This window comes from Pristiophorus japonicus, chromosome 19 (genome assembly GCF_044704955.1).
Source record: "Pristiophorus japonicus isolate sPriJap1 chromosome 19, sPriJap1.hap1, whole genome shotgun sequence".
Lineage (NCBI taxonomy): Eukaryota > Metazoa > Chordata > Chondrichthyes > Pristiophoridae > Pristiophorus > Pristiophorus japonicus.
In genome coordinates, this window is record NC_091995.1 from 44,850,330 (window position 1) to 44,877,720 (window position 27,391).

Sequence of the window (27,391 nt, forward strand, 5' to 3'; positions counted from 1 at the left end):
AGGGGAGGGAGGAGAGGGAGGGAGGGGAGGGAGGAGAGGGAGGGAGGGGAGGGAGGGAGGAGAGGGAGGGAGGGGAGGGAGGGAGGGGAGGGAGGAGAGGGAGGGAGGGGAGGGAGGGGAGAGAGGAGAGGGAGGGAGGGGAGAGAGGAGAGGGAGGGAGGGGGAGAGGAGAGGGACGGAGGGAGAGGGAGGGAGGGGGAGAGGAGGGGGAGAGGAGAGGGAGGGGGAGAGGAGAGGGAGGGAGGGAGGAGAGGGAGGGAGGGAGAGAGGAGAGGGAGGGAGGGGAGAGGAGAGGGAGGAAGGGGGAGAGGAGAGGGAGGGAGGGGGAGAGGAGGGGAGGGAGGGAAGGGGAGAGGAGAGGGAGGAGGCTGAACGGGCCTGGCGATGTGAAGAAGCCGGGCCCAAGACTTCGGGCGGGGTCCGCCCCCAGCAAGATGCCAGGCGGGCGGGCCCCGCCGAAGGAAGAGGGAGCGGACCGGAGTTAAAGATCGGTGGCCGGGGGAGCTGGAGCTGCGGGGGGAGCGGAGCGGGAGCTGGGGGGGCGGGAGGGGGAGCGTGCAGCAGAACGGGAGTTGGGGAGGGAGGGGAGCGGGCAGTGGAGCGGGAGCTGGCGGCGGAGTTTGAGAGAGTCAGAGAGAGCGTCAGTTGAACAGGGGAGGAAGCTGGAGCCAGAGCAGGAGCTGACGAGGGAGGTGCAGCCTGATCATTGCCGCCCCATTCGGCCAGGGCTAGGGGCTGCGTGCTTCGGGCCCCTCCCACACAGTTTCGTGCGCCTGGAGTTACTGCACATGTGTGCCCACTGTAGCGCGCCTGTGCAGAGGTCCCGGCACCGTCCCCCACAGCTCGTGCTGCGCTGTGCCGAGGGCCTGGATCGACCTGAGGGAGTGGAAAATACCGAGGTAAGTTTTCGGCGCAGTTTTTGAGCGCAGAAATCAGACGTGCCACGTGCGAGTCAGAGTAGGAATCGCAGGATAGCGCAGATGAATACGTGGCTTGAGCAGTGGTGCAGCAGGGAGGGATTCAAATTCCTGGGGCATTGGAACCGGTTCTGGGGGAGGTGGGACCAGTACAAACCGGACGGTCTGCACCTGGGCAGGACCGGAACCAATGTCCTCAGGGGAGTGTTTGCTAGTGCTGTTGGGGAGGAGTTAAACTAATATGGCAGGGGGATGGGAACCAATGCAGGGAGACAGAGGGAGACAAAAGGGAGGCAGAGGCAGGAGACGGAGGGAAGATGGGGGGGGTGGGGGGAGGAGAGGCCCGGGGCGGGGAACAGGAAGGGCCACTGTGCGGCAGAATTCTAAAAGGACAAAGGGTGTTAAAAAAACAAGCCTGAAGGCTTTGTGTCTTAATGCAAGGAGTATCCGCAATAAGGTGGATGAATTAACTGTGCAAATAGATGTTAGCAAATCTGATGTGATTGGGATTACGGAGATGTGGCTCCAGGATGATCAGGGCTGGGAACTCAACATCCAGGGGTATTCAACTTTCAGGAAGGATAGAATAAAAGGAAAAGGAGGTGGGGGAGCATTGCTGGTTAAAGAGGAGATTAATGCAATAGTTAGGAAAGACATTAGCTTGCATGATATGGAATCTATATGGGTAGAGCTGCAGAACACCAAAGGGCAAAAAACATCAGTGGGAGTTGTGTACAGACCTCCAAACAATCGTAGTGATGTTGGGGAGGGCATCAAACAGGAAATTAGGGGTGCATGCAATAAAGGTGCAGCAGTTATAATGGGTGACTTTAATATGCACATAGATTAGGCTAGCTAAACTGGAAGCAATACGGTGGAGGAGGATTTCCTGGAGTGCATAAGGGATGGTTTTCTAGACCAATATGTCGAGGAACCAACTAGCGGGGAGGCCATCTTAGACTGGGTGTTGTGTAATGAGAGAGGACTAATTAGCAATCTCATTGTGCGAGACCCCTTGGGGAAGAGTGACCATAATATGGTGGAATTCTGCATTAGGATGGAGAACGATACAGTTAATTCAGAGATCATGGTCCAGAACTTAAAGAAGGGTAACTTTGAAGGTATGAGGCGTGAATTGGCTAGGATAGATTGGCGAATGATACTGAAGGGGTTGACTGTGGATGGGCAATGGCAGACATTTAGAGACCGCATGGATGAATTACAACAATTGTACATTCCTGTCTGGCGTAAAAATAAAAAAGGGAAGGTGGCTCAACCGTGGCTATCAAGGGAAATCAGGGATAGTATTAAAGCCAAGGAAGTGGCATACAAATTGGCCAGAAATAGCAGCGAACCTGGGGACTGCGAGAAATTTCGAACTCAGCAGAGGAGAACAAAGGGTTTGATTAGGGCAGGGAAAATGGAGTACGAGAAGAAGCTTGCAGGGAACATTAAGACGGATTGCAAAAGTTTCTATAGGTATGTAAAGAGAAAAAGGTTAGTAAAGAAAAACGTAGGTCCCCTGCAGTCAGAATCAGGGGAAGTCATAATGGGGAACAAAGAAATGGCAGACCAATTGAACAAGTACTTTGGTTCAGTATTCACTAAGGAGGACACAAACAACCTTCCGGATATAAAAGGGGTCAGAGGGTCTGGTAGGGAGGAGGAACTGAGGGAAATCTTTATTAGTCGGGAAATTGTGTTGGGGAAATTGATGGGATTGAAGGCCGATAAATCCCCAGGGCCTGATGGACTGCATCCCAGAGTACTTAAGGAGGTGGCCTTGGAAATAGCGGATGCATTGACAGTCATTTTCCAACATTCCATTGACTCTGGATCAGTTCCTATTGAGTGGAGGGTAGCCAATGTAACCCCACTTTTTTAAAAAGGAGGGAGAGAGAAAACAGGGAATTATAGACCGGTCAGCCTGACCTCAGTAGTGGGTAAAATGATGGAATCAATTGTTAAGGATGTCATAGCAGCGCATTTGGAAAATGGTGACATGATAGGTCCAAGAATGTTCCCAATGTTGGGGAAGTCCAGAACCAGGGGTCACAGTCTAAGGATAAGGGATAAGCCATTTAGGACCGAGATGAGGAGAGACTTCTTCACCCAGAGAGTGGTGAACCTGTGGAATTCTCTACCACAGAAAGTAGTTGAGGCCAATTCACTAAATATATTCAAAAGGGAGTTAGATGAAGTCCTTACTACTCGGGGGATCAAGGGGTATGGCGAGAAAGCAGGAAGGGGGTACTGAAGTTTCATGTTCAGCCATGAACTCATTGAATGGCGGTGCAGGCTAGAAGGGCTAAATGGCCTGCTCCTGCACCCATTTTCTATGTTTCGAAACTTGACCCCATGATTTGGACTTTTCTCCTACTGTGGTTTTAAGCCCCACTCGTTTCCCCATCCTCCTCGAAGGAACAGGAGACCATTCAGCCCCTTGAAACTGCTACATAGGAACAGGAGGCCATCGAGCCCCTCGAGGAAGAGGCTATTCAGATTCTAGACTGCTACACAGGAATTGGTCATTAAGCTGAATCCGCTTCCTCTATACAACCCCGGGATGGAGCCTGGGCCTTTCTTGCTCTCTGTGTGTGTGAGGCTCAGTACCTCACCGGGTGTGACCCACTAACTGAGCACAGGCCGGGTATGGAGCCTGGGTCTTTCCTGCTCTGTGTGTGTGGGGGAGACTCGGTATCTCACCGCGTGGGACCCATTAACTCAGCACAGGCCGGGTACGGAGCCTGAGCCTTTCGTGCTCTGTGTGGGGGAGACTCGGTACCTCACCGAGTGTGACCCACTAACTCAGCACAGGCCGGGTATAGAGCCTGGGCCTTTCCTGCTCTGTGTAGGGGAAACTCGGTACCTCACTGGGTGTGACCCACTAACTCTGCACAGGATGGGTATGGAGCCTGGGCCTTTCTTGCTGTGGGAGGGGGGCAGAACGTTCTACACACTTTAGCGCTGCACACCATTACTGCTGACCTGAGCAAGTAACTCCAGCATCCTGGCTGTGCGTACAGTTGCTGATATTCCGCTGGTCTGTCGGGCACTCATTGATGGTCGCCTCCATCCCAACACACCCCACATTATCCAGCCAGATGGGGCCTACCCCTGGGGCGAACCCGGTTCTCACGGACACGGCAGCCCCACACTTGAGCTGCCTGCAGACAATCGAGGCATCCAGGATGTCCCAGTTATGATCACAAACCGTGCCCCAGGTGGAATTGTTGTACACCTCGACTCTCCCCGAACACGAGTCAGGACCTCCTCGCAGTCTGGGATGCACCGGACCTGGAAAAGGACCAAAGCAAATCTTACATTATGAGCTGGTGCCCTAATGTACTAACATCAGTCATCACGCCCCGAATACCCCTCCTATTATGTGTCCAGAACTCTACCCTCCCATTCCTGGGCCCGAATACCCCTCCTATAAGGTGTCCAGAACGCTACCCTCCCATTCCTGGGTCCGAATACCCCTCCTATAATGTGTCCAGAACTCTACCCTCCCATTCCTGGGCCCGAATACCCCTCCTATAATGTGACCAGAACTCTACCCTCCCATTCCTGGGCCCGAATACCCCTCCTATAATGTGTCCATGAATATTCAATGTTCCCATTCTCTGTTATTTGACCAAGTAGGGAGTCTGATCTTGTGCTTACCTGAACACACACACGTGCACATCTGCACACACAGACAAGCACCTCTGCACACAATACACATGTGCAAATCTGCACACACGTGCACATCTGCACACCCACTTACAAACACACAAGCACATCTGCACACCCACACCAGCATAACTGTACACCCAGACAGACACACAAGCACATATGCACACATCTACACAGTAACAACACCACATTTGCTGTGACAAGCACAAACAGTGACACACAAACATACACTCACACACCTCCATACTTTCCAACACAGTTCACTGGACAGTGATCAGGAGCCTGGCTGATCAAGAACCCAGGCTGATTTTTCCCACTCCCCAACCCAGGAGGTAGTGTGGCCCAATTGTTGACCTGCTACCACCCACACTGGCTGGAATCAGCTCACGCAGCACAGGCTGGGACTGGAGCCTGGGCTTTTCCTGCTGTGTGTGTGGGATCTGTACCACACTGGGTGAGTTTGGCTAACTCCACACAGGCCGGGACTCGCTCACTCACCAAATACTGCCCAACTGGGAGATCTGCCGGTGCCTATTCTCACTGGGTTAGTGCACTATTACCTGAGCATTGAACTCCAGCATCGTCGCTGTGCCGACAGTTATGTTCACCCCATGGTGACGCGACACATCGATCGAGGCTTGACTCAGTCCCGTCGCAGAGCACGTCATCTAACCAGATTGGGCCGCTGGTCTTCCCAAAGGAGGTTCCGGTGGTGGCTGAAATCACCCTCCCACAGTTGAGCTGCCGGCACACGACCTGCGCGTCGTGCAGGTCCCAGTAATCACTGCAAACCGTTCCCCAGACAGACTGGTGAAGGATCTCCACTCTCCCACGACACATGTCGTCTCCACCTTCCAGTCTCACCAACCCCCCACCTGGAACACAAGCAACACAAAGAGGCTCATCACCTTCCAGCCTCCAATTCCAACCACCTCCTAGGAGTCAGCCATACGTCGGTGCCTTGCCTCTGGATCAGGAGGTTGTGGGCTTGAGCCCCACTGCAGAGCCTTGAGCACAAAATCCAGGCTGACACTCCCAGTACCAGTACTGAGGGAGCGCTACGCTGTCGGAGGGGCAGTACTGTGGGAGTGCTGCACTGTCGGAGGGGCAGTACTGGGGGAGTGCTGCACTGTCGGAGGGGCAGTACTGGGGGAGTGCTGCACTGTCGGAGGGGCAGTACTGAAGGAGCGCTGCACTGTCAGAGGGGCAGTACTGAGGGAGCACTGCACTGTCGGAGGGGCAGTACTGAGGGAGCGCTGCACTGTCGGAGGTGCAATACTGAGGGAGCGCTGCACTGTCGAAGGGGCAGTACTGAGGGAGCGCTGCACTGTCGGAGGGGCAGTACTGAGGGAGTACTGCACTATCGGAGGGGCAGTACTGAGGGAGCGCTGCACTATCGGAGGGGTAGTACTGAGGGAGCGCTGCACTGTCGGAGGGGCAGTACTGAGGGAGCGCTGCACTGTCGGAGGGGCATTACTGAGGGAGAGCTGCACTGTCGGAGGTGCAGTACTGAGGGAGTGCTGCACTGTCGGAGGGGTAGTACTGAGGGAGCGCTGCACTGTCGAAGGGGCAGTACTGAGGGAGTACTGCACTATCGGAGGTGCAGTACTGAGGGAGTGCTGCACTATCGGAGGGGCAGTACTGAGGGAGAGCTGCACTGTTGAGAGAGGCAGTACTGGGGGAGAGCTGCACTGTCGCAGGGGCAGTACTGAGGGAGCGCTGCACTGTCGAAGGGGCAGTACTGAGGGAGTACTGCACTATCGGAGGTGCAGTACTGAGGGAGTGCTGCACTATCGGAGGGGCAGTACTGAGGGAGAGCTGCACTGTTGAGAGAGGCAGTACTGGGGGAGAGCTGCACTGTCGCAGGGGCAGTACTGAGGGAGCGCTGCACTGTCAGAGGTGCAGTACTGAGGGAGTGCTGTACTGTCAGAGGGGCAGTACCGATGGAGCACTGTCCTGATGAAGACAAGAATCTTACAGCCCAAGGAGGTTACAGAGATAGGGAATGTGCGAGGGCCATGGAGGAATTTGAAGAGCAGGATGAGAATTGTAGGGCTGGAGGAAATTACAGAGATAGGGAGGGGCGATTGTCATGGAGGGATTTGAACATGAGGATGAGCATTTTAAATTGAGGGGTTGCTGAACCGGTGGCCAATGTAGGTCAGCGAGCTCAGGGTGCGACGGGTGAACAAGACTTGGTGTGAGAGATGTGGAACAGCCGGTTGCGTTATTACAAGTGTAACTCACCCGAGCAGATGACCCCAGCGTGCTGACCACAGGGACTGCGGTTGGCACCGAGCGGGTTGGAGAGGCATCGGTCCAGGGAGCGCTCCGTCCCGTCACACCCGACACCACTCAGCAGGACCTCCCCGCTCCCTTGGCCGAGGTAGGCCCCGGTTACCGACTCGGCCTTCCCACAGTTCAGTTGTTTGCACACGATGTCCCCGTCGGTGAGGTCCCAGCCCTCGGAGCAGACGGTCCCCCAGGTGGAATTGTGAAAGATCTCCACTCTCCCCGAGCACATGTTGTTCCCGTCTGTCAGTCTGACCGGGAAAGGACCTGTCAGGGACAACATAAAATTTGGGCCTTTCTGCTACTGTGGTTTTAATCCCCACTCGTTTCCCCTCCCTCCTCAAACAACAGGAGGAGGACAATCAGCCCCTCGAACATGTTACATAGAAACAGGAGGAGGCCATCCAGCCCCTCGAATGATCAGCTAACTCAGCACAGGCCGGAGTTATTTCATAACTCTCAAGAAAAATATATTCCAGTGAGGAGGAAAGGGTGTAAAAGAAAAGATAGCCATCCGTGGCGAACTAAAGAAATAAAGGACGGTATCCAATTAAAAACAAGGGCATACAAAGTGGCCAAAACTAGTGGGAGGACAGAGATTGGGAAGCTTTTAAAAGCCAACAAAGAATGACTAAAAAAATGATTAAGAAAGGGAAGATAGACGATGAAAGTAAACGAGCACAAAATATAAAAACAGATAGAAATATAAAAAATAGGTGCAGGAGTAGGCCATTCGGCCCTTCGAGCCTGCACCACCATTCAATATGATGATGGCTGATCATTTTTGCAACTTCAGTACCCCATTCCTGCTTTCTGTCCATACCCCTTGATCCCTTTAGCCGTAAGGGCCATATCCAACTTCCTTTTGAATACATCTAACAAACTGGGTTCAACAACGTTCTGTGGTAGAGAATTCCACAGGTTCACAATTCTCTGAATGAAGAAGTTTCTCCTCATCTCGGTCCTAAATGGCTTACCCCTTATCCTTAGACTGTGACCCCTGGTTCTGGACTTCCCCAATAACGGGAACATTCTTCCTGCATCTAACCTGTCAAATCCCATCAGAATTATATATATTTCTATAAGATCCCCTCTCATTCTTTTAAATTCCAGTGAATATAATCCTAGTCGATCCAGTCTTTCTTCATATGTCATCCGGGAATCAGTCTGGTGAACCTTTGCTGCACTCCCTCAATAGCAAGAATGTCCTTCCTTAGATTAGGAGACCAAAACTGTACACAATATTCAAGGTATGGCATCACCAAGGCCCTGTACAACTGCAGTAAGACCTCCCTGCTCCTATACTCAAATCCTCTCGCTATGAAGGCCAACATGCCATTTGCCTTCTTCACCGCCTGCTGTACCTGCATGCCAACATTAATGACTGATGTACCATGACACCTAGGTCTTGTTGCACTGCCACTTTTCCGAATCTGTCACCATTCAGGTAATATTCTGCCTTCCTGTTTTTGCCACCAAAGTGGATAACCTCACATTTATCCACATTATACTGCATCTGCCATGCATTTGCTCACTCATCTAACCTGTTCAAGTCACTCTGCAGCCTCTTAGCATCCTCCTCACAGCTCACACTGCCACCCAGCTTAGTGTCATCTGCAAACTTGGAGATATTACATTCGATTCCTTCGTCTCAATCATTAATGTATACTGTAAATAGCTGGGGTCCCAGCACTGAACCTTGCGGTACTCCACTAGTCACTGCCTGCCATTCTGAAAAGGATCAGTTTATTCCTACTCTTTGCTTCCTGTCTGCCAACCAGATAGCAAGAGTTTCTACAGGTATATAAAAAGGAAAAGAGTGGCTAAAGTAAATGTTGGTCCCTTCGAGGATGAGACCGGGGAATTAGTGAGGGGGAACATGGAGATGGCAGAAACTCTGAACAAATATTTTCCATCAGTCTTTACGGTAGAGGACACTAAAAATATCCCAATAGCGGATAGTCAAGGGGCTATCGGGGGGAAGGAACTTAACACAATCACAATCACTAAGGAGGTGGTACTCAGTAAGATAAATCCCCTGGACCTTGGTTTGCATCCTAGGGTCTTAACAGAAGTAGCGGCAGGGATAGTGGATGCATTGGTTGAAATTTACCAAAATTCCCTGGATTCTGGGGAGGTCCCAGCAGATTGGCAAACTGCAAATGTAATGCCCTTATTTAAAAAAGGAGGCAAACAAAAAGCAGGAAACTGTAAACCAGTTAGCCTAACATCTGTGGTTGGGAAAATGTTGGAGTCCATTATTAAAAAAGCAGTAACAGGACATTTGGAAAAGCATAATTCAGTCAGGCAGAGTCAGCATGGATTTATGAAGGGGAAGTCATGTTTGACAAATTTGCTGGAATTCTTTGAGGATGTAACGAACAGAGTGGATAAAGGGGAACCAGTGGATGTGGTGTATTTGGACTTCCAGAAGGCACTTGACAAGGTGCCACATAAAAGGTTACTGCACAAGATAAAATTTCACGGGGTTGGGGGCAATATATTATCTTGGATAAAGGATTGGCTAACTAACAGAAAACAGAGAGTCAGGATAAATGGTTCATTCTCAGGTTGGCAATCAGTAACGAGTGGGGTGCCGCAGGGATCAGTGCTGGGACCCCAACTATTTACAATCTATATTAATGACTTGGAAGAAGGGACCGAGTGTAACGTAGCCAAGTTTGCTGACGATACAAAGATGGGAGGAAAAGCAATGTGTGAGGAGGACACAAAAAAATCTGCAAAACGACATAGACAGTCTAATTGAGTGGGCAAAAATTTGGCAGATGGAGTATAATATTGGAAAGTATGAGGTCATGCACTTTGGCAGAAAAAAAATCAAACAGCAAGTTATTATTTCAATGGAGAAAAATTGCGAGAGGGACCTGGGGGTCCTGATTCATGAAACACAAAAGGATAGTATGCAGGTACAGCAAGTGATCAGAAAGGCCAATGGAGTATAAAAGCAGGAAAGTCTTGCTACAGTTCTACAGGGTATTGGTGAGGCCACACCTGGAATACTGCGTGCAGTTTTGGTTTCCATATTTACGGAAGGATATACTTGCTTTGAAGGCAGTTCAGAGAAGGTTCACGGTTGATTCCGGAGATGAGCGGCTGACCTATGAGGAAAGGTTGAGTAGCTTGGGCCTCTACTCATTGGAATTCAGAAGAATGAGAGGTGATCTTATCGAAACGTATAAGATTATGAGGCGGCTTGACAAGGTGGATGCGGAGGATGTTACCACTGATGGGGAGACTAGAACTAGGGGGCATAATCTTCGAGTAAGAGGATGCCCATTTACAACTGAGATGAGGAGGAATTTCTTCTCTCAGTGGGTTGTAAATCTGTGGAATTTGCTGCCTCAGAGAGCTGTGGAATCTGGGACATTGAATAAATTTAAGTCAGAGATAGACAGTTTCTTAACCGAAAAGGGAATAAGAGATTATGGGGAGCGGGCAGGGAAGTGGACCTGAGTCCATGATCGGATCAGCCATGATCATATTAAATGGCGGAGCAGGCTCGAGGGGCTGTATGGCATACTCCTGTTCCTATTTCTTATGTTCTTATGGTGCCAGGGGTTTTCCTGTTATGGCGGGGGGGAGGGGGGGCCAGAACATTCCACACTCTTTAACGCTGCGCACCATTACTGCTGACCTGAGCAAGTAACTCCAGCGTCCTGACTGTGCGTACAGTTGCTGATTTTCCACTGGTCTGCTGGGCACTCATTGATGGTCGCCTCCATCCCAACACAACCCACATTATCCAGCCAGATGGGGCCTACTCCTGGGGCAAAGCCGGTTCTCACGGACACGGCAGCCCCACACTTGAGCTGCCTACAGACAATCGAGGCATCCAGGATGTCCCAGTTATGATCACAAACCGTGCCCCAGGTGGAATTGTTGTACACCTCGACTCTCCCTGAACACGAGTCAGGACCTCCTCGCAGTCTGGGGTGCACCGGACCTGGAAAAGGACCAAAGCAAATCTTACATTGTGAGCTGGTGCCCTAATGTACTGACAGCAGTCATCGCACCCCGAATACCCCTCCTCCAATGTGGTGTCCTGAACTCTACTCTCCCATTCCTGGGCCCGAATACTCCTCCTATAATGTGTCCTGAACTCTACCTCCCAATCCTGGGCCCGAATACCCCTCCTATAATGTGGTGTCCTAAACTCTACCCTCCCATTCCTGGGCCCGAATACCCCTCCTATAATGTGTCCTGAACTCTACCTCCCAATCCTGGGCCCGAATACCCTTCCTATAATGTGGTGTCCTAAGCTCTACCCTCCCATTCCTGGGCCCGAATACCCCTCCTATAATGTGTCCAGAACTCTACCCTCCCATTCCTGGGCCCGAATACTCCTCCTATAATGTGTCCAGAACTCTACCCTCCCATTCCTGGGCCCGAATACCCCTCCTATAATGTGTCCAGAATTCTACCCTCCCATTCCTGCTCCCATTCTATGAATTCTCACTGCGCCCTTTCCCCAGTACTGCACACTTACACGTACTCCCATTGACACACACGCTGACACAGATGTACAGACAGAAGCTCATGTGCACATAACCCCCCACACACACACAAGCACATCTGCAGACACACACACTCCTCCACCAACTACCCCACTCTCTGCCCATGGCCCTGTATCAATCCCAAACTAATCCCACTGCTCTGCTCTCTCCCTATAGTCCTGTATCAATCCCAAACTAATCCCACTGTCTCACTCTCTCCCTATATCCCTGTATCGATCCCAAACTAATCCCACTGTCTCAATCTCTCTCTATATCCCTGTTTTAATCCCAAACTAATCACACTGCCCCGCTCTCTCCCTATAGCCCTGTATCAATCCCAAACTAACCCCACGGCCCCACTCTCTCCCTATAACCCTGTATCAATCACAAACTAATCCCACTGCCCCGTTCTCTCCCATAGCACTGTATCAATCCCAAACTAATCCTGCTGTCCCACTCACCCTGACCATAGCACTTTATCAGGAGCAGGAACCCTGGCTGATTTCTCCTCTCCCTCTAACTCAGGGGTCGCTGGACCCTGATCAAGAACAGAAACCCTGACTGAATACCTCTCTCCCTCTAACTCAGGGGTCGCTGGACCCTGATCAAGAACAGAAACCCTGACTGAATACCTCTCTCCCTCTAACTCAGGGGTCGCTGGACTCTGATCAAGAACAGAAACCCTGGCTGATTTCACTAACGCAGGGGTTACTGCACAGTGACATAATCATACTCATCAACCAACATCCCAGACTGCTCCATCAGTATCGAAGCATAGAAATTTACGGCACAGAAAGAGACCATTTGACCCATCGTGTCTGTGCCGGCCGAAAAATAGCTATCCAGCCTAATCCCACTTTCCAGTTTAACTACCAGAATCCTATTCCCTTCTTTAGCAATCACAGTACCTGCGAGCCATTTAGGCCCTGCAGTGTAGTTGAGGACAAAGACAGGGTCATTCACATCAATATACCGCGCCCTCGCATTCCCGTCATGGTAGTCACATTGTGACTGGTGCCTGCTCTCAACAATTTCTTTCATGGTCGGGTGTATAAGGGATAACCTGGCTTTGAGCATCCTTTTCATTAGCAGCTTGAGAGGGTAGGACCCCTGTGAGCGAGTATGGTCGGGATCTATTGGCCAACAGGAGGCGTGACAAGCGGCTTTGTAGGGAACCCCCTTGGATTCTGAGCATCCCCTGTTTGATTATCTGCACTGCTCGTTCCACCTGGCCGTTGGAGTCCGGCTTGAACGGTGCCGTTCTGACATGGTTGATACCATTTCCTGCCATGAAGTTCTGGAATTCAATGCTTGTAAAGCACGGGCCATTGTCACTGACCAAGACGACTGGTAGACCATGGGCGGCGAACATTGCCCGTAGACTTTCTATCATGCCAGAGGATGTGCTTGAATTGAGAATGTCACACTCGATCCATTTGGAGTAGGTGTCTACCACAACCAAAAATATTTTTCCGATGAAAGGACCTGCGTAGTCCACATGGATGCGTGACCATGGCTTGGCGGGCCAAGACCAGGGGCTAAGGGGGGCTTCCCTGGGCGCCTTGCCCAGCTGGGCACACGTGTTGCACCTGTGAACACAAAGTTCCAGGTCTGCATCTATCCCTGGCCACCAGACGTGTGGCCTGGCAATTGCCTTCATCATGACAATGCCCGGGTGCTCATTGTGGAGTTCTCTGATGAACATCTCTTTGCCCATCTGGGGCATGACTACTCGGTGTCCCCATAGTAGCCAATCGGCCTGAATCGAGAGTTCATCCTTGCGCCTGTGAAATGGTTTGAATTCCTCAGGGCATGCCCCGTACGTGGCTGCCCAGTCCCCATTCAGGACACATTTCTTGGCTAAAGACAATAGCGGGTCTCTATTTGTCCAGACTTTAATCTGACGGGCTGTCACGGGTGAGCCTTCGCTCTCGAAAGCTTCAACAGCCATGACCATCTCAGCAGCATGCTCGGTTGCCCCCTCGGTGGTGGCTAGTGGGAGCCTCCTGAGTGCATCGGCACAGTTTTCAGTGTTCGGTCTGTGCCGAATTGTATAGTCATAGGCGGCTAATGTGAGTGCCCACCTCTGTATGCGGGCCGATGCATTTGCATTTATGGCCTTGTTGTCGGCCAAAAGGGATGTTTGTGGTTTGTGATCTGTCTCCAGCTCAAATTTCCTGTCAAACAGGTACTGGTGCATTTTTTTTACTGCATATACACATGCAAGCGCTTCCTTTTCTACCATTCCGTAGCCCCGTTCTGCCTGGGACAGACTTCTGGAGGCATAAGCTACCAGCTTAACTGATCCTTGGCATTAACATGCTGCAACACACACCCGACCCCATAGGACGACGCGTCGCACGTTAAAACAAGTTTCTTACATGGGTCATATAGCGTAAACAGATTGTTGGAGCATAACAAATTTCGTGCTCTATCAAAAGCCCTTTCCTGGCTGTCCCCCCAGACCCATTCGCGACCTTTGTGTAGGAGCACGTGTAGCGGCTCTAACAGCGTGCTCAATTTGGGAAGAAAGTTACCAAAATAGTTCAGGAGCCCCAGGAACGAACGCAGCTCCGTCGTGTTACGGGGTCTGGCTGCTCTCTGGATCGCTTCTGTTTGCGGGAAAAGATAGAAGGCGAATTGGACCACCTGCTGAAGGAAGGCATCATCTCGCCAGTTGAATTCAGTGACTGGGTGAGCCCGATTGTGCCGGTGCTCAAGGCTGATGGGTCGGTCAGGATATGTGGTGATTACAAGGCCACCATCAATCGGGTGTCACTCCAAAACCAGTACCCGCTCCCGAGAGCAGAGGACCTTTTTGCTATCCAGGAGCTGGCGAGTGAGTCGAAGAAGCTGACCACCATCACGACACACAAAGAATTGTTTGAGTACAACAGATGTCCGCTTGGGATGCGCTCGGCCGCCGTAATCTTTCAACGAAATATGGAAAGCTTCCTCAAGTCGATTCCAAGGACAGTGGTTTTTCAAGATGACATCCTCATCACGGGTTGTGATATTGAAGAACACCTCCGCAACCTGGAGGAGGTGCTATGCAGACTGGACCGGGTAGGTCTACGATTGAAAAAGGCGAAGTACGTCTTCCTAGCTCCAGAGGTAGAATTCTTGGGGATGAGGGTAACAGCAGATGGGATCAGACCTACTGCGTCCAAAACAGAATGCTGGCGCTCGAGACTCCGAACCTTTTTAACGCCGTTGTTCAGATCCTTTCCAGGGGCATTACGCCAACAGATTTCAATTCCAAAGAGTTTACATTGATATCATAGCTTTTGGCAGTGATTTTGCGCATAGCAAGTTCCCACATACACTGATGAGATAAATGACCAGAGAATCTCTATGTTTTATTGGTGATGGGGCGGTAAATGTTAGCCCCAGAACACCAGGGAGAACTCCCCCTGCTCTTCTTCCAATAGTGGCCGTGGGATCTTTAATACACACCTGAGGGCAGACAGAGCCTCGGTTTAAAGTATCAGGATGGCACCTCTGACAGTGCAGCCCCTCCCTCAGTACTGGTACCGGCAGTGTCGGCCTGGATTATAGGCTCAAGAACTAGAGTGTATACATCTACCTCTGACAGTGCAGCCCTTCCCTCAGTACTAGCACTAGGAATGTGGCTCTAGATTATGGGATTAATGTCCTAAGATGGGACTTGGTGGGGAGCCAGTGAGCGGAGCTGGGAATGATACTGAAATGTGTCAGAGGAGTGTGAGTGAATTTGATTATTTGGTTTTGAGGTTTATTGTGTATGTAGGCACCTTTGGTAATGACTCCACGAGACAGGGTATAGTACTTAAACTGTATAGACTGTAGTCCTTTATTTGCAGTCCTGCGAATCTCCTGGGAGGACAGGCGTAGCAACATCAGTGTCCTCGTCCAGGCTAACATCCCCAGTATTGAAGCACTGACCACACTCCTCGAGTGAGGACACCAAGCTGTGAGCTCCCTTTTATACTAGGTTACCTGCAGTGTGCAGGTAACCCTTAGGTCTCCAGCAGCAGCACCCTCTGGTGTACAGGTAAGGTGTGTACAGTTTAAGGTACATTCAGTGTTACAGACGTCATATAACAATACAAGCATGCATACATAACAACACTTCCCCCTAAGCATTTTTCAAGTCCTTATTGTAATGACCTGGGGAGGTGATCAGTAGTGGGCTATGGGAGGTTGTGGTGAGGGTTGTGTGGGTGTCAGGTGTGATCCCTGTACTTGAGGCTGGCCTCATACATTTCTCCCCCGTCACACACAGACCATGTGGGTGTCACTGTTGTGGGATCCTTCAATGGGGTAGCCATTGCAGCAGTAGGTAGGGGGCATACTCTGTGATGTGGGTAGTTGTGTGGTGGTGGGCAGGGCCACAGGACTGTGTGGGGTCCTTGTCCTCCAACTGGGATGAGAATCTGGTCATCCCAGCGTTTGCCAGGAAAGCTGGAGGGTATTGGCTTCTCACTCATGGTGTTAGCCCTGGTGGCCAGAGGGTGTAGGGTTGGTCTGGGGCAGGTTGCCAGTGGTGGTGGCTGTGCTGCCCATTGACCACTATCTCTGTAGTGGGTCTGCTCCCACCGGGTGTGTGTGTGCCCTTCCTGGGGCACCGCACTAGTTCCAAAGGTTCAGGCTGCATGCTCTGGTAGCCAGCTGGACCTGGGGGTCTCCCACAGGGGGATTCCTCGAACATTTGCATGGTCCCTGTAGAACCCAGTGTCCTTTAACAGTGTCCTACCTGTATACATGACACCATGGCTCTGATCATACATAGTTGAGTCTACATTATTGACTGCCTTTACATTGTTAATAACAGCATTTGCATTACTTTTTTGTATCATGGTCTCACCAGACATGGTTACATTAGACATTTCAAACTCTGTCATAATCATCACACATAACAAGCTTGTTCTTAACCTTACTTACACAAGCATTCATTTCATTTTTCACATTAGTTACACCAGCATCACAATTCATGGTTACATTATCATACTTGCACCCTTTTCTGGCATTTTTAGCTTTAAAGTCCCTGTCATCTTTAAGTTGAAACTGTCCCTTTAATTTTTTTTTTGGTTACCGGTCTCCTTTAAAGGAGCCTTCCAATCTGATTGGCTGCTTGGCGTCATGTGTCACTCCTGCAATGCTGCCCCTCGTGGTCTGCTCGCGGCCATTTTGATTGCAGGCTCTTCTCCTCATGGTGCAGCTGCCATCTTCTGGCTCTCCTCCAGGTAGGCTGTGGTGGTACCATCGCTGGCAACGATCCACAGGGGGAGTCTGTTCAACACGCCGCCCTGGGAGACCTGGATTCCACGCTGCCAACGATTTGGATTTTTGCTTTGGTGTAGGTGAGCAGCTTTGCTTGGACAGGAGACAGTTTTGGTCGAGTGGTGGGATTTATCCAAATTTTTTCAAAGGTCATTTGGCTCATCACAGATTGGCTCGCCCATGTGTCGATCTCCATGGAAACTGGGACCCCGTCGATGTCTACTTCCATCGTCCACGGGGAACTTTTGGTGGAGCAGGTATAAATTCCATACTCTTCTTCCAGGGGTTGAGCAGCTTCATCTTCATCTGTGTCGGAGCCCCGGTGATGAGCCAACTCTTCAGTGACGCGGTGAGTAAAGCTTTTTCTGCACATTCTCTGAAGGTGCCCTTTTTCTTTGCAGCTTTTGCATGTATAGTCTTTGTAGCAGCACGGGGCCATCCAGTTTGCCCCATGTGGCGGACTCAGGGTTGCGGGACTCGGGGCAGCATTTCTGCTTTCAGAAGTAGCCATGCGGTACACTGCGTTCGTTAGTTTTTAGTCCTGGGTCAGGATTCGCCTGGAGTCGCCAGCCGAAACCATGTCGGCCTGGCTCACTTGAATTACTTTCTGCAGGGTGACTGTGATGTCTGCAGAGAGCAATTTGTGTAGGAGGCCAAATATGTCCCTGAGTGCTTCATTGAGGTGGTCGCCAAAATCACATGGTGCAGTCAGTCTTCTTAAATGTGCAGCATACTTAGTAATTTCTTGGCCTTCGGGTCGCCGGTAAGTATAGAACCAGTGCCTGGCTGTGAGGATGCTTTCTTTTGGTTTTAGTTGCTCCTGTATTAGTGTTACAAGTTTCTCAGAGCTCTTGCTGGTTGTCTTCTCCGGGGCTAGCAAGTCCAAGACGAGACAATGGATGGTGGGCCCACAACTGCTAAGCAGAATGGCCCTGCGCTTTTTCAGTCGTGTCGCCGGTGTGTCCCCATCCAGGTCGTTGGCTACGAAGAAATGTTCCAATCTTCCCCATCGGTGAATTGCTGAAAGTTGCTGAGATTTGACATGCTGAGTGTGTAGTTCGTGACCTCGTCGCCAGTTATTGTGTATGTCGGCACCTTGTTAATGACTCCACGAGGCAGAGTATGGTACTTACTATGTCGACTGTAGTCCTTTATCTGCAGCTCCTCGAGTGAGGACACCAAGCTGCGAGGTCCCTTTTAAACTGGATTACCTGCAGTGTGCAGGTAACCCTTAGATCTCCAGCAGCAGCACCCTCTGGTGGACAGTTAAGGTGTGCACAGTTTAAGGTACATTCAGTGTTACAGACATGATATAACAATGCAAGCATGCAGACATAACAGGGTTGGAGTTGATTTGTTTCCTTGTGCATGTGGGACATCGAGCCTTTGTTCAGCTGATGCAAATCCTGACCCGTTGATGAGCAACCTGGTACCATAACCCAGGCCGCTCGATTCATTCTACAGTTACAGTCCGAGGGACAGGTAAACAAGGGAGCAACCATTTCAGTACTGACATTCATTCCAGCTCTCCTCCTTAATACTCACTCGATCACTGGAGGATACCTGGGGAACTAAAGTCCGCGACCACCATCGTTGCTCGGGCCCAGAGATGGGATCCCTTGATCTGGATGCCTGCAACAGGCCTCAGGACCAACGTTTGGACTAATAGCATGAGCCAGAAAGGGGCTACTTGGGTTGATGTGCCAAAGGGCTTTGGATGTTGGTGGAACCCAGTCCTCAGCACCATCAGGAGAGGGGCAGTAGAAAACTGGTAGCTCTGGAGACACCCGATGCCCAATGCCCACTCCGCCACTTCCCACCACAGTTTGAGTTCTCTGAAGTATTGATGAAGAACACAGTGCAAGGGGCAAAAAGAGAGCTGATTAATCAAAAGATGACCTTCAGCTTTCAGAGGTTCTGATAGAGTAGATCGGGAGTAACTCTTTCCAGTAGCAGGAGGGTCGGTAAACAGAGCTCACAGATTAAAGGTCATTGGCAACAGAACCAGAGGAAGATGAGGACAAATGTTTTTACGCAGCGAGTTGTGTGATCTGGAATGCATTGCCTGAAAGGGCGGTGGAAGCAGATGCAGGGCGCTGGGAAAAAGCAGGGGGAGTGGGATTAATTATATAGTTCCTTCAAAGAGCCAGCACAGGGACGATAGGATGAATGGCCTCCTTCTGCACTGTCAGATTCTAATAAAGGATCATCCATCACACTCCACTGGATCAATCTTTCACCGGGCAGAATTTGAACACACCCCAACCCTGTCTGAAAGGATTTGCAGTGTCGTGATAGTGGAGGGCTCGCCGATGGCCCTCCAGGTATAGAAAGGAACTGGTTCTGGTCCAGGACTAGTAACCCAGAGGGTGCGAGTTCAAATCCCACCCTGGCAAGTTGTGTAATTGAGCTGAATAAATCTGGTGGGCTGCACAAGCAACAACATTCGAGATATCTGCCGGCTCACATACAATGTACGGCACAAAAACAGGCCATTCGGCCCAACTGGTCTGTGTTGGTGGTTATGTTCCACATGAACCTCCTCCCACCATTTATCTCAGCATGTCCTTCAACTCCTTTTTCCATCCAGTGTTTATCTAGCTTCCCCTGAAATCCATCGATGCTATTTCCCTCAACCACTCCCTGTACTATCAAGTTCCACATTCTCACCACTCTCTGGGTAAAGACATTCATCCTGAATTCCCTATTGGATTTATTAGTGACTATTTTAAATGAATAGTTCCTACATTACAACAGTGACTATACTTCAAAAAACAAGTATTTCATTGGCTGTAAAGTGCTTTGGGACATCCAGAAAGCCGCTATAAAATTGCAAGTTATTTCTTTCTTTATATTTATGGCCTCTAGTTTTGGACTCTCCCTACTCGTGGAAACACCTTCTCTACATCTTCCCTATTGAACCACTTCAAAATATTAAAAGACCTCTTTCAGGTCACCCCTCAATCTTCTCTTTTCGAGACAAAGAGACCCAGCCTGTTCAATCTTTCCTGTTGGAGATAACCTCATCATCATCATCATCATAGGTGGTCCCTCGTATTGAGGATGACTTACTTCCACGCCAAAAAAGGATGTGTTCACAAGTGTTTCAATGAAGGACCTAATATTTCAGGTCCCGAACTACATATTGAAGGGTGGAAGATGCCTGGGCCTGGATTTTTTTAACGTGCTTGACAGAGCTAGGTCTTAATCCCGTGGCAATGATTAACCAAGATGACTGGAGACCAGCTCTGCTGCACGGACCTAGTGCACACACATATTGCAGTATGGGCTGGTCAGTGCTGGCCCTGGGCCCTCGCCTCTTCTGGGCCCTCATTCACATCGCTCCACGATGACTCACCGCTCCTGCGCCCCGACCTCACCGCTCCTTCACCCCGACAATGCCGTTCCTGTCCACACTCCAATTAGCGACCCGGACCTTGGTGACGTCCAATTCAGTCGCCCTGTTCACAGCCGTCGCTCTCCCGCATGCGCCGTAACTTGAAGTTCCACGCTGCTCCTTTGAGGCCACGACCTGCCAATGGTACTTGCAGGTTGGGGCCACTGTACCGCGCAACTGAGAGAGTGCACTTTATCCTTATCCGGCCACAAGTCATTCCGATATCCAAGAAAGCACAATGGCTTCAAATACCAGCGAATGGGAATGAAAGTAGAGAAGTTGTGCAGAGAGGCTAGTTCTTTCCTTCCTCCACTGTGAAGTGTCTTGGGACATTTTTATACCTTTGGGCATTGTATAAATACCAAATTATTGTTGTCCACTGATTTATTTTGTAATTACAGGTGAACAAATTCATTTGCGTTGACTTCATTTTATGGGGATGTAAAACAGGCGCAGCGATGACAGATCTAGCGGTGGAACGGCCCGTGTCCAATCTGCGCAGGCGTTCGGGCCGCTGCTAAATTAGTCGCGCCCATTTTTTTTTAGCTGTCCCTGATACCAACAACAACAACAACTTGTACAACATGGATGAGGTAGGTTTTAAGGAGCATCTTAAAGGAGAGGGGGGTGGAGAGGTTTATGGAGGAATTCCAGAGCTTAGGGCCTAGGCTGCTGAAGGCACAGCTGCCAATGGTGCAGCGATGGAAATCAGGGATGTGCAAGAGGCCATGTAAATGAGGGGCTTCTGCCGGCGAGGAAAGCAACCTGCCATTCATTTCCTCAAACATCGGAGGCGAGACACATGCCAGCAGCTCACCCAGATAATGTTAATGAGGCCCGAGGACCAATTTCGGTCAGGTTCGGGCCCCTGGTCAGAGTGCCGCTGGTTATGGACCCGAAAACCATAACCAATTTTTAGCCCACAGGTTGATCATTGATGACCATTGTTCTTTTATTTTCAATACAGACACAATGGGCTCATTCTGTGCCGTATCATTCTATGATTTTGGTTTATTTTGTATTTGCAGGTTGCTCTGGCTGAGGTAAAGGCAAATGAAACGAAGGCGAAAGCTCAAGTGACTCTGGACAAAGTAAATAACGCCAAGGGTCATATTAAATCGCTCAAACAAAGAGCTGCATGACCTGATCGAGCAGATCCGAGACTTCCTTACACGTAAGAGCAGAGCAGTAAATGGTCACAGTTATAATCTGCCTTTTGCGATGAGTGAAGTAGATTTATACCAACACACAGTGCTGCAGGGAGCTCCTGTAATGCAGCCTCTCAGCACAGGACAAGCTAATCTTTAGAGAGGCGACTGATCCAAGACTGGGTGTCCGACAGGGAAGGGAACCTGCCACCCCTACCTGGTCTGGCCTACATGTGACTCCAGTCCCACTTTACCACTACTTGATTCAGTGCCCTCAGGGCAACTTGGGTTGGTCAATGCTGCCTTGCCAGTGTTGTCCTCATCTCAAGAACAAATAAAAAATAAATTTGGAATTGTCACCAGCAGTGCGCTGAAATATAAAACCATAAAGGGATTGAGGTCAAGGCCTTGTGTTCTTTCACCCATCTCCGCACAAAGGAGGGTGCGGACCCTGACAGTATCGAGATGGTGGCCAGTCGAATTGTGGAGCTCCCGATCCCTGCCTCCCCTCAGCAAACCTGCTACCTCACAGAGGAGATCAAAGACAAGGTAAACAGTTTGTCTAACGTAGACACTATCTTGGATCAGACCGCTGATGACGTGAGGAAAGAGGAGCAACTCCTTCAGGACGCAAGAAGGGCACGGTACATTCACAGTAGAGACAGTCTCTGCCATGTGTGGTGTATTCACCTGTCTCAACACAACTTGGGAATAACAAATAGAAGAAGAAGCCAATTTTACTGAAGTTGGTTTCGAAATCCTGCCCCTGTATTGGAGCCCGACACCCTGTCCCAGAGTGGGGTAATGCAAGGTCCTGCCCTCAGTTTCTTTCCCCATCACACTGCCTCCCTCCCACACATGTATGTGCACACACATTCATGCTTGTATGTGTATATGCACTTGCACACGCACTCACACCCTCTGGCATACACACCCTCTGGCATACACACCCTCTGGCGTACACACCCTCTGGCATACACACCCTCTGGCATACACACACTCTCAAATACATACTCTCACTCACACATAATCACACACATGCTCACATTCACTCAGACACACAACTTGCTAATTCCCCATCATTGTTCGTTTGCCGGAAATCTAAAATCCGTTTTTATCATACATAAGAACATAAGAACATAAGAACATAAGAATTAGGAACAGGAGTAGGCCATCTAGCCTCTCGAGCCTGCTCCGCCATTCAACAAGATCATGGCTGATCTGGCCGTGGACTCAGCTCCACTTACCCGCCCGCTCCCCATAACCCTTAATTCCCTTATTGGTTAAAAATCTATCTATCTGTGACTTGAATACATTCAATGAGCTAGCCTCAACTGCTTCCTTGGGCAGAAAATTTCACAGATTCACAACCCTCTAGAAGAAATTCCTTCTCAACTCGGTTTTAAATTGGCTCCCCCGTATTTTGAGGCTGTGCCCCCTAGTTCTAGTCTCCCCGACCAGTGGAAACAACCTCTCTGCCTCTATCTTGTATATCCCTTTCATTATTTTAAATTTTTCTATAAGATCACCCCTCATCCTTCTGAACTCCAACGAGTAAAGACCCAGTCTACTCAATCTATCATCATAAGGTCACCCCCTCATCTCCAGAATCAGTCTAGTGAATCATCTCTCTACCCCCTCCAAGGCTAGTATACCCTTCCTTAAGTAAGATGACCAAAACTGCACGCAGTACTCCAGGTGCGGCCTCACCAATATCCTATACAGTTGCAGAAGGACCTCCCTGCTTTTGTGCTCCATCCCTCTCGCAATGAAGGCCAACATTCCATTTGCCTTCCTGATTACCTGCTGCACCTGCAAACTTATCTTTTTGGGATTCATGCACAAGGACTCTCAGGTCCCTCTGCACCGCAGCATGTTGTAATTTCTCCCCATTCAAATAATATTCCCTTTTACTGTTTTTTTTCCCAAGGTGGATGACCTCACACTTTCCGACATTGTATTCCATCTGCCAAACCTTAGCCCATTCGCTTAACCTATCTAAATCTCTTTGCAGCCTTTCTGTGTCCTCTACACAACCCGCTTTCCCACTAATCTTTGTGTCATCTGCAAATTTTGGTACACGACACTCTGTCCCCTCTTCCAGGTCATCTATGTATATTGTAAACAGTTGTGGTCCCAGCACCGATCCCTGTGGCACACCACTAACCACCGATTTCCAACCCAAAAAGGACCCATTTATCCCGACTCTCTGCTTTCTGTTAGCCAGCCAATTCTCTATCCATGCTAATACATTTCCTCTGACTCTGCGTACCTTTATTTTCTGCAGTAACCTTTTGTGTGGCATCTTATCGAATGCCTTTTGAAAATCTAAATACACCACATCCATCGGTACACCTCTATCCACCATATCTTTCTTTAACTGTGCTGGAGCCGTGCAGAAACTGTGAAGAAGACAGCAGAGGTGGTGAAGCTAGCCCTGGAGGAGGCTGACCGAGCTCAGCATGCTGCACAAAATGCAATCAGACCAGCAAAAGGAGACATAGAAGACACCGATCAGACATTGAGCGGGGTAAGGAAAGAGTGTTCAATCATGTACCCTTTTGTCACTAATTCTATCCCCTTCTTAACTTCTTTGAGTTGGGACACAGAACATAGGAACAGGAGGAGGCCCATTCAGCCCCTCGAGCCTGTTACACAGGAACAGGAGGAGGCCATTCAGCCCCTCGAGCCTGTTACACAGGAACAGGAGGAGGCCATTTTGCCCCTTGAGCCTGTTACACAGGAACAGGAGGAGGCCCATTCAGCCTATCGAGCCTATTCCATCATTTACCCGTCTTTGCTCCATGTACCTTGATACCCTTACCCAACAAAAATCTATCTTAGTCTTTACATTTTCAATTGTCCCAAGCATCCACAGCCTTTTGAGGAAGAGAGTTCCAGATTCCCACTACCCATTGTATGAAGAAGAGCTTGCTGATTTCACTCCTAATTATTTTAAGATCATGCCTTTTTATGGATACACTGTACTCCTCTTAATCCAAGCCACTTATTTCACGTTATCTGATCATTCGAATCTTGTAGCATTACGAGTCTGCCACCTTGTTTTGTCTGCTGCTCCATTCATTGATTTATTCATGGTACCTATTTAGCTGTGCCATAATGTTCAGCGGTATCCTTTCTCATGTCAGCTGATGAGATAAAGACTATTATGACCCACGTGGCCGGGGTCCCAATGATAGTAAGTGTTCTGCCTCTCTCTCTATTTTCACAGATTTGGAGTGAAACAGTGAGTGCAGGAGAGAGAGCAGATGAAAGCCATGGACCGACTGATGCAGCTGGACAACAGAATCGATGCACTGAAAATGAAACGAGCCAACAACAACCTAGTGGCAGTGCAGGCAGAAGTAACCGCTGCAATGGCACGAGATAAAGTCAACGGGGCCAAACAGGTACAACTGAAGAGAGCCAAGCTCTCAACCATGCACGAGATGGAGAGGCGGTAAAAAGAAAAACTGCGCTTGCAGAAAGAGCGGAGAGTGGGATTAATGGGATAGCTCTTTCCAAGAGCTGACATCGGCATGATGAGCCGAATGGCCTCTTCCTGCTCTGTACAATTCTATGACCCTGCCAGTTTCTGACGAGTGTCCTTCTCGCCTGGTCAGAAGAGCAGGTTAAAACCGTAGCCTGTGGAAGGTGAGCAGGACGTCAACAGATGAGTTCCCTGGACGATTTTAACTGCCCGCCCGCCTGGTGGAAAGCTGATTAAAATCGCCCCTAAAAACTGATATGCTATGCGTTGCCGGCATTTTGTTTCATCTTGTTTTATAATTGATGAAAGCTTGCACTGGAACTGACTGCTCAATCAATTTTGCCCACAAATCCTGTCAATGCACTATGCCGGACAGTAGAGTCCCATTGGAAATGTGATGGACCTTTACTTTGGGAGAGAGAAAAGGACTTGAGCTGAAACTGATTGGTATTTTCCATTTGTTGTGGTGTAAAACTGATGGGGTGCAGATTTTGACTTTGTGCAATGGTGTAAAACAGGTGACAGCCAATCAGCAGCCCGCTTTACATCTCTCCCGAGTAACTTCAAATGAAATGAAAATGGGGAGAGATGTAAAACGTGCTGCCGACTCAATTATCTCCGCTCTACTCCAGATGTTGGACGGACAGCTCGTAGACAAATATAAAATTGTGCATGGTCTTATAGATCAGAAGAGTAGCAGGGTTTTTGATGCACAACACAAAGCGGAGAACCTTCGGGATGAAGCCAAGCAGCTCGTGAAAGATGCACAGGACAACCTAGAAAGACTGAATAGTGGGATGATGCCACGCAGAGCAAGCGACATTTTCAGAGCAAGATTTGCCGGGAGTTGTGTGTGACATTTCTCTCAAAAATTTTACTTTAAGGAAATGTGTGATGGAAAAGTGCAGATTTTTGAGCTGTCTAGGAGCAAAAATGTAAAAAAAAGACAAAGCAAGTCTTGCATTTTAAGAGTGCCTTTCACGGCCTCCGTGTGTTCCAAAGCGCTTTCCAGCCAATGAAGTACTGTTGTAATAAGAACATAACATAAGAAATAAGGGCAGGAGTCCCTATTTAACCCCTCGAGCCTGCTCCGCCATTCAATAAGATCATGGCTGATCTGATCTTGGGACTCAGTTCCACTTCCCTTCCCACTCCCAATAACCCTTTGGGCTCAAGTTTCGGATGTCCTCCCAGCATGGCACAGTCCGAGAGGCCCGCCTATTGTTTTTAGAGCAAAAAAAGCGCCTAAAACTTACCTCGCGATTCTCCGAGTCCAGCAGGCTTGTTTCACAATCAACACAGCACAACTCAAGCAGCTGGGGGCAGAGCTATAGCCCTGCGCCAAAAAGAGTGCCGGCAAGCTGCACGCATGCGCAGTAGCTCCTGGCCCTCCCAGTGCATCCTGTCTCAGGGCGACCCTATCCCTGGCCGAAGGGACTTCGCCCCTATTCCGGGCTGAGAGGCCTGCCTGCCCTTACTTCCTCTGTGGCGGGGCCCACCTGACCAGCAGCTCTTTGGTGGCGGGCCCCGCCCGAACATCTCCCCGGTGGCGGGGCCCACCCGAACATCTCCCCGGTGGCGGGGCCCACCTGAACATCTCCTCGATGGCGGGGCCCACCTGAACATCTCCTCGGTGGCGGGGCCCACCTGAACATCTCCTCGGTGGCGGGGCCTGCCCGAACTCCTCCCCGGTGGCGGGGCCCGCCTGAACATCTCCTCGATGGCGGAGCCCACCCGAACATCTCCCCGGTGGCGGGGCCCACCCGAACATCTCCTCGATGGCGGAGCCCACCCGAACATCTCCTTGGTGGCGGGGCCCACCTGAACATCTCCTCGGTGGCGGGGCCCACCTGAACATCTCCTCGGTGGCGGAGCCCACCCGAACATCTCCCCGGTGGCGGGGCCCACCCGAACATCTCCTCGATGGCGGAGCCCACCCGAACATCTCCTCGGTGGCGGGGCCCACCCGAACATCTCCTCGATGGCGGAGCCCACCCGAACATCTCCCCGGTGGCGGGGCCCACCTGAACATCTCCTCAGTGGTGGGCCCCACCCGAGCACCTCTTCAGCGGTGGGGCCCACCCGACCAGCTCTTCGCCAGGCTGTTGGAGGGCTCCCGGTGCTGAAGTAGATGAGCAGAAACTTTTCATTTTTTTTTTGATTGATTGCTTTATTGGTTGATTTGTTGATTTATTTGTCATTTATTATTGATGGCGGCTCTTTATTGGTAAAAGTGAAGCGTTAATGCTTTGTAAAATCCCCTAACTTCCCTTCCCCCACCCCCTGCATCTCTCGCTACCTGCGCCTAATTTATAAAGTGTAGGCAAGGTTTTTCTGAGCATACAAAAATCGACACTTACTCAGGTCTAAGTTAGTTTGGAGTAATTTCTCGCTGCCTAAACTTGCAAAACAGGCGAAAGTGGCTGGTAACACACCCTTTTGAAAAAAAAACTTTACTGAAATTATACTAGTCGACCTAACTAGAACTGGAGCAAACTAAATGCCGAGAATTGCGATTTCTAAGATACTCCATACTAAACTAGTTGCTACAAAAAAGTAGGAAAGCTCGAGCCGAAACTTGGGCTATCTATCTATCTCCGCCTTAAATAAATTAAATGATCCAGCCTCCACAGCTCTCTGGTACAGAGAATTCCATGGATTTACAACCCTGAGAGAAGAAATTCTTCTTTATC

The 27,391-nt window shown here is 50.0% G+C and overlaps 1 protein-coding gene across 1 annotated transcript in view; it reads right to left on the reverse strand.

Annotated features, from left to right (window-relative positions):
* LOC139230198 (scavenger receptor cysteine-rich domain-containing protein DMBT1-like) overlaps nt 1-18,254 on the reverse strand; it is a 30,099-nt gene extending 11,845 nt beyond the window's left edge. The window contains exons 1-5 of the mRNA XM_070862038.1: nt 18,227-18,254; nt 10,543-10,851; nt 6,843-7,154; nt 5,156-5,470; nt 4,033-4,214 (exon numbers count right to left, since the gene is read on the reverse strand). Of these exons, the coding sequence (XP_070718139.1) occupies nt 4,033-4,214; nt 5,156-5,470; nt 6,843-7,154; nt 10,543-10,851; nt 18,227-18,254 (1,146 nt within the window). The remainder of the gene's footprint in view (nt 1-4,032; nt 4,215-5,155; nt 5,471-6,842; nt 7,155-10,542; nt 10,852-18,226) is intronic.
* Nucleotides 18,255-27,391: the final 9,137 nt, after the last annotated feature.